Raw genomic sequence first — 7,793 nt, forward strand, 5'->3', positions numbered from 1 at the left:
ATCTAAATGGTTTTTGTGGTTAGGCCAAAAATACCTAAACATATATTATATGACAGTACTAGAAACAGCCCACACATGTAATATAGACAAAGTACAACATCCAACATATACACATTGTCTTCTGTGTCCATGAAACCCCTGACTTCTGTTTTCTTTTTTGCCTTGTTGAATCTCTGCAGAGCTTGTCTTTCTTTAATTGCCTGCATAAAGCTACACTAGCTCATTATCAAGAGAGCAAAAGGTGTGCTTTTCAGAAACATTCTGCTTCGTGGTCGAAATAATTTTATTTATCCAGAATATACAGTTTAATTCCTCTATCTACACTTATTTACATGGTTAAAATAACATTGGAAAAAGTCTTTCGAAAAGTTGAGGTCATAGATTTCAAGGCACCATTGATAGTGTCCACAGTTGCGCAAAAAAGTTCGTTTGTAAAAAAAAAGGGGGGGGGGGGTCCTTTGAAATGCAATAACTTACATGCAAAAAAAAAAAAAAAGCTTTACACATGAATCTTTTTTTGTTTCCGTTTTCCAAACTTCCCCATATGAATTCCTCTCTTTATGATTTTCTAAAACAGCAAAATACAGTAGTCCCAAAAAAGAGCAAGAAAGAGAACAGCTCATCTAATAGAGCGTCCCGGAGGCCAGCGCCAGCGGGTGCTGTAAAGAGCCGGGCGGCGGCAGGTGGGAATTGATTGAGGTGGCTGCGCTTGGGTACCAGGAAGCTGAGTTCTCCAGGTAGCTGGATGCAGGGGACTGGTTGGAGGTCGGAGGGTGGGCATGAGGGTGGTGGCTGAGAGATCGGGACGAGCCCTGGGGCTCCCACACCGCCGGAGACTGTGGCGAGTTACACGCCATAGGGTCGCTGGAGCTGGGACTGTGCTCCGGGGGCATCTCCCCGTTTTTCATGATCTTCTTGATCTTGGATCTTTTGTTCTGAAACCAGATTTTCACCTGGGTGGGGGAACAAAGGCACACGTTACCGGGACACTCAGAGGTCGCCCGCGCCTTCCCCGGGGCAGCGACTGGAGGCATCTTCGGGCCCCTAAGCAGCACGGCCTTGGCGTCTCCCAGCGGCTCGCAGCCTACTGCCCAGGGCTGGACCTGAGGCAAAGCGTGGAGCGCGGGCCCCAGGGGGCGCCCTGGCCGGCTGGACCCGCACGCACCGGCGACTGCAAGGGAACGACCCCAAGGCTTTTGTCTTTTGTGTGGACTTGGGGAGGAGAGTGCGTGTGCCCGAGGTCCGCAGCGGCGTGCGCGCACTTGTAGGCCTGCGCGGCGCCCAGATGGCCTCGCCGTGGAAGGTTTCACCAACAATGGCCTGAGCCCGACGGGGAAGGGGCGTGGGCCCGGCTAAACGCGCGCTGACGTTGAGGAAAAGGAACGATTTCCCAACCTTCGGCACAACTCCCTTCACTCTCCTCAGCTCCGTGAGGCTAGAATCCTCCTGCAGCTCTGGTGACGACTTGAACATTCTTTATACTTCTATAGGCCCAAGGCGGTTGGAGTGGGAGTGAAGGGAAGGGGACGATCCAGGAATATTTCCGCGTACAACAGCGCCCCCCACCTCGCGACCCTTAGGTTGCTACAGCCTAAAGCTCCCGCAAGAAAGGGGCTGGGGGGCATGACTCTCTAAGTTTCTCCCGCCCGAGGCGATGCTCTCGGCTTTTGCTAGGCCTGAGACCACCGCGAGGCCCCAGTCCCTGCTCACCCCGGGAAGGCTCACATCGCGAAGAGAATCAATTTCTCAAGGTTGCAAGACCGTCCTAGAAATACCCCCCCCCTTGTTTGCTTGCTAGGAAATTAACCCCCACTTCTGGAGTTCTGATGCATGGGGGCATCTTGGGACAAACGACGAATCCCGTCCCCACCGTTACATATTGGCAACACCCAACCTGACTCATGGAGGGAAGGGCGCGGGGGCTGGTGTCTCTCTTACTTTCCCGCGAGTACCGTCGAATCGGTTCCAGCCGGTCGGGACCGAACCCTGCGGCCCAGCCAGGCCTGCAGGCGAGGCGACCGCAGCGGGATTTACCTGTGTTTGAGTCAGTCCCAGCGAGGCAGCCAGCTCGGCGCGTTCTGGCAGGGCGAGGTACTGAGTCTTCTGAAACCTTCTCTGTAACGCGGCCAGCTGAAAGCTGGAATAAATAGTCCTGGGTTTACGAACTTTCTTTGGTTTGCCATTCACCATCCTCACCTCGGGCTCCGCCACTTCTTTCTCTGAATAATCAAAACAGACTAGGTTAGCGCTTTGGGGCAGACAATAGCCCTTCGCAGAAGGGCCTCAGGCACAGTCCTTGAGGCTTTTTTTTTTTTTTTTTAATCAAGTGATCTTTACTCTCCTTCCCCTTATCATCCGTCCGTCCCCCACGCTGTGTAAGAACCCATGCTAGGCAAGCACTATACCAAGGAGCTACATCCCCAGCCCACCACCTTTGCTTTCCAAAACCCAGAGAAATACGGCCTTCCCTCGAATCTTGGAAGACCTGGGTAGTCTCTGACTAATTCCCACTCTGCCCACTCCGGTTTTTCGATGCGCTTCTTATTGGCATCCAGAATTCTGCCCTTTCGGCGATTCCTATTTCTCCTGAGTTTCTTTTTATGCCCATCCTGTGCTCCCCGAGTTTCTGGGGCAAAAACTGACAATCCCTCCTGGGTTTTAAAGCCAGGAGGCCTTGGGCCGTGACCCGGCTTCTGCCGGCGTCTGTTGGGGCGCCCGCAGAGGCCAGACGCTCGGGCAGGGGAAGACGCTAACCGAGGTCTCCAAAGTTCAAAGACCCACAAGCAAACTATGCTCCTTCACTTCAGCTGCAAGCGGTCGGGGCCTCCGCAGACAGAGGGCCGATTATGCAGCCCCCATAATCTCACTACAGATCTGCGAAGGCACAGATGTGTCTGGTTTCTTTTACAAATAGACTTAATATGTTCTTGGCAAAAAAAAAAAAAATATCTTCCACTTGTGCCCGAAATAGAAATAGAGAGACAGTGAAAGGAACGATCTCTTTAAAAAGTTTAGCAAGAGTCACAGTGAAAAGAAATCTGTGGTGCGACATTTTCGCAGCAAAGGGGAGGCAGGTCAGAATGAATTTCTCATGTCATGAATGTAGATCCCGGTGTGGGTAGAGGGAAGACTTTTCCAACGCTTTTTTTTTTTTTTATACAAACATTCCCTGAAGCCTCAAGTCTCTTCCCCCAAAGTATTACCTATCTGAAACCAGTGGAGAACCTCTTCAGGGTGTGTGTGTGTGTGTGTGTGTGTGTGTGTCTGTCTGTCTGTCTGTCTTGGGAGATGAAGGGTGGAGAATGAGGGCTGTGGTCTCCATTCTGCCAAAGTAGGGGATTCTAATATTAGCAGGATTATTAACGTGCTAGTGGGGAGAGATCACCCTCGACCAGTAAAATCTATCCACCGAGACCTAATACCCCTCTCTTACCGCCGGGTTCACAAACCCTCTTGAACTCTCTGAGTAAGTTTCAAGGTGGACAAAAAATGAGGAGATGGCAAATTTAGGCTCAGAGAGAGTGAGAGAGCGAGAGGAATCCCTCCAACAACGTGACCTCTCAGCAACCCTCCTCCACCTTTAAAAGGCTTTTTGTTTTTGGAAATGCCTTGGATAAGCCGCAAAGCTTTTGCCTCGCTCCTCTCTGGCGAGCCACAGTTCCCCAACCCCCCACCCCAATATCGCGCTCGGGGCACCCGCACCACGCTGGCTCCTGGCGGTTCCCAGACTAATCCCGACAGTTTGAGGCAGCCTTCCATTCCTACTCGCACCAACCCAGCACACTTACCAAGAATTCCAACAACTAACCTTCCCTTTTTATTACGCAAACGCCACTAGGCTGCTTGTTTCTTCTCTCCACCCCTACTCTTTTTCCAGCCTAGCTGGCTTTCTGGCCAGGCGAGTTAGGAATACAGCGACTGAGGGATCCCGGAAGGTGCCGGAGGGAAGAGGCGCTAGTCTAAACCTCCGCAGGGTTCTTCCACTAAGGGGGAAACTTCAGCGCCTAAAGTGCTGGCCCGAGAACCTCTCTTGTTTGCAGAGTCAGGGTCCCCACTCCCTTCTGCCGATTGTGCCTTCCATTGCTGTGGACTCGTGGCCCCCAATCTACCACTCTACTCCTCATCTCCGGAGTCCTGGTCCCGGGTATCTGCCTCCCGCCCCCGCCCCCATACCTGGCTGGCTGGTGGTGCTCGGGACGCGGTTGTAGGCACCGCCGTACTGGTGGTAGGGGCTGGCGTAGCTGTAGTCGGCGTAAGCTTTGGCTGGGTAGTTCCCGGCGGAGCCGTTCACGCCGTGGTACTGATACTGGTAAGGGTTGAGCGCTTTGCCATAGGAAGCTGAGGTAGGAGAGCAGTAGCCATGCGGGGCTCCCCCCGTGGGACTGTAGTAGTCGGAATCTGTGGCCGACGACTCCGGCAAAGTTGGCGATTCCTGAGACGGATGGTGCATGGCTGCAGACGTCTGGAATGGAGCTTGGAAGTCACCGGATCGGATGCTCGGGACCCTTCTGTCAAACACTCCTGTCATCGCTCACAGGCGGCGGCGGCTGTCCTTGCTGCTGTGGCGGCGACTGCTGCCCGAGTTGGTTGTAGGGCTGCTCTGGTCTAAGCAGACATGGCTGTGGGCGCGAGGGAGGAGGAGGAAGAGGAGGAGGAGGAGAGTAGGAGGAGGCGGCGGCGGCGGCGACGAGGAGGAGGCTGGGAGTCGTGGAGGCTCTGTCTCCAGCAAGCTGACTGCTGGCTGAGGCGCAGCACTGCCTTGGTTAAATCCTTAATTGCGCGCTTACGCACAGCGGGGTGGATCAGGTTCCATTGGCCAGGGCCTCGGGAGCAGCAGCAACACCCTAACTCGTCCAACTAGTTTTAGCACAACAAAGCATTGCTTAAAAAGAGAAGGGTGGCGGGGGAATGAAGGGGAAGTGCGCGCACGCGCGAGTGTGTGCACGCGTATGTGTTTTGTTGCTGGTTGGGGGAGGGGGGTCCCCGTCAATCTGTTTTTAGTGAATACCAGAGACAAGGCAGAGGCCCAACACCCAGCTCTGTGATGTCTGGATACACTGTGTTCCAATCTGCAGCCTCAAAAGTGCACGTTTCGAGGATGAGGTCGGTGATGGTTTCTCCTTGCTCTCCACCTTCCTGCCCCTGTGAGCTCCACCAAGGGCTCAAGAGTATAGAATTGAACACATTACTGAAATGGAAAATCAAGGAAAATAAATTTAGACCAAGGAGAGAAAGAACGTGGAGCAGTTTTTTCTTTTCTTTCTTTCTTTTTTAAAGTGTAGTGTTGGGAAGCAAGTTGTAACTTACTTGTATTGAAAGTTGGGAAGGAGACAAATATGTAGCAAGCATTTCCTTTGCACGAATTGAGTATCTTTTAGATACAGCTGCACAGAGAGAATCCCTGCTGCCCATAAAACTGTTAAAGGCAGAAGAGTTCCTGTAACCTAAGTCTTTACATGGTCTTAAAAAAAAATCATTGTTTTACTCATAAATAACTTAATAACGCCCAAATCCTCGTTGCTGGCTTCCAAGAAGAGCGGGAAACCCAACTTTTGTTCAATATTCTTATCTCTTTGGAATTCATTGAACTAGAGAATTTTAACTCTGTTCAGTAACCACAGACTCTTGCAAAAGTGAGTGAGTCCACGTGTAACCTGTTATGCCTGCCGACCAAATGGGAACTCACTTGGAGAAGATGGGATAGTAGAGATCAAAGCCCTTTTGGGAATTCAGATGTCCCCCTCCTGGCTTCTTGGACCCTGCACTCTAGGCCCCACCTCTCCATTCTTCAGGTCCAGGTTCCTTGTACCCTCTCCCTTTGTTTTCCCAGAGGGAGAAGACAGCTTAGTTCAAATACAAAAGGAGAAAGAGATCAAGAATCATATACTTGGTACACACAAGCCAAAGTTTATTTTTTATTATGTGCTACTTTTGCTTTAGTAGTGATCCAGTGGGGGGTTAGAAGTTTAACATAAGTCTCCCCGACTCTCCACTTCCTCTCCCTTCAAATAGGAAACTTCAGGAGCTGGATTCTGATTTGGGACTTTTCTGCATCTTCCACTTTGGTGCCCAAGGCCGGGAACCTGGGAGCTCTACTGGGTGTTTAGGATGGGAACATTAGGCCTTTCCTCCTCTTCTCTCCCAACTGAAGATGCAAGCATCTGCACCAGTTTTGCCTATGTTAGTTAGCTTTATTTAGGCCATGGAGCTACCCAACCCAGAACAAGAAGAGTGTGTCTGGAACTTGGAGCAAGATGCTCCAACTCTGAGCATCACAGCACATGCATCAGCTCCTTGCTACTGATGTCTGGGCACTACAAAAGCACAGCTATTGTCCTACTTCCTAGGGTATGTGTGTAGGGGGGCGACTTTAGTGCGGGGTGCACACAAGGAAGCAGGAATTTCACAGCACCAATCTGCTCCCCCTCCCCCCCAGCCAGGATCGCTTTCTTGCTGCGTTGTGGCCCTGGGTTTCTCTTCTGAGACAGTCATCCAGGCAAACAGCCCCTCTTGGAGCCAGCCTTGAACCTGTGCTATTCATTTCTGCGCTGGTGTTCACCCTCTGGCTTCAGGTTGTGAGGAGCATCAAGGCAGCAAGGAAACAGTGTCGACCCTACTGAGCTGCGAACGTGGGCTCTCTGTTCCCATCGAGTCACCTCATACACAACCTGCCTAATTGCACAAATTGCTTCCCCCAAATAAATGCCAGAGGCAGGTCAAAGCACCTTCCAGCAAAGTCAAGTGGCCCAAGGAGCTGGGCTGTCCTTCCATTGGTCCTCCCACCCCAACATCTCCCTTAATAGAGGTTTAAGCTTAGCAACATGGAGGGAAATATGGTTAATAAGGTTATACTAATCAGTATGCTCCTTGCAGGGCCCCTTGAACCTTACTGAGAAGGCAGAACCCATTGGAAACTGATAGAATGGGGGCAAAATTTTAAAGTTTAGGATCTAGTTGAACAATTTCTAGGTCTTGTTTAATTTCACCTCTTACCTCCCCTCCTCTGTGGTCAAAAGACATTTTCGCCCACATTGTATAAAAAAGTGAGGCAGGAGGGAAGAACTTAACTTCTTTCTTTGGATTCCTAAAGCGTTATGTTAACCCTCTTGGAGATTCGAGTCACTTGTGCCAAGTTTGTTTCTGGATGAGACCAAATCTGGGTGTGTCTCTGAAGGTCCAGATTCTCAACTTTTTTGACAGCTTCTTTTTCAGGCTCCCCAGGCGTGCACACGCCTGCACATACACGCGCTTGTGCGCGCGCGGGCACACACACACACACACACACACACACCCCTTCCTTAAACGAAACGGGAGGGAGAGCAGGCGCCAAGTTAAAAGCAGCAGGAGTTTGTTAAAAATATATGCATCATCACTTTGTTTTTACAATATAGTCACTGTGGCTCTATGCACTGCTGGTCCTGCTGCAGGGCTGGCAGTGGCTTCAGACCCACACTTGGGCCGCACACACACTGGGTACTGGGGCTCTCAAGGCTGCAGTTCTTACTGGTATTGTGGGGTAATTTTTAACACCAAGGCCTGGAGCTTTGTCCAGAAGGCCAGCGGGCGGTACTGCTACTCTCAGATCCCATCAATGGACCCGGCCGTGGAGGAACAACTTCACAGCATCAGATTCTTCCAGCAGTGCGCTCCCCACTGAGACATGTAGGAAAAATGTAAGTAATTTATCTTTTAGTAGCCGAAATTTGCAAAGGGTGTGTGTGTGTGAATAGGGGACACTCTAAGAGAAGACCTAAGAGAAGTGCAACTCTTTACCACGAGCGCCACCCAGTGTC

General features: G+C 51.2%; 1 protein-coding gene across 1 annotated transcript; it reads right to left on the minus strand.

Annotated features, from left to right (window-relative positions):
- Window positions 1-269: 269 nt before the first annotated feature.
- Dlx5 (distal-less homeobox 5) lies at window positions 270-4,858 on the minus strand. The gene is made up of 3 exons (XM_015488418.2): window positions 4,174-4,858; window positions 2,035-2,219; window positions 270-953 (listed from the first exon to the last, which is right to left on the minus strand). Exons 1-3 carry the CDS (start codon window positions 4,526-4,528, stop codon window positions 624-626), a joined length of 870 nt encoding a protein of 289 aa, XP_015343904.1. The 5' UTR covers window positions 4,529-4,858; the 3' UTR covers window positions 270-623.
- Between the last annotated feature and the right edge of the window lie 2,935 nt (window positions 4,859-7,793).

This window comes from Marmota marmota, unplaced genomic scaffold (assembly GCF_001458135.2).
Source record: "Marmota marmota marmota unplaced genomic scaffold, marMar, whole genome shotgun sequence".
NCBI classification, from domain to species: Eukaryota; Metazoa; Chordata; class Mammalia; order Rodentia; family Sciuridae; genus Marmota; species Marmota marmota.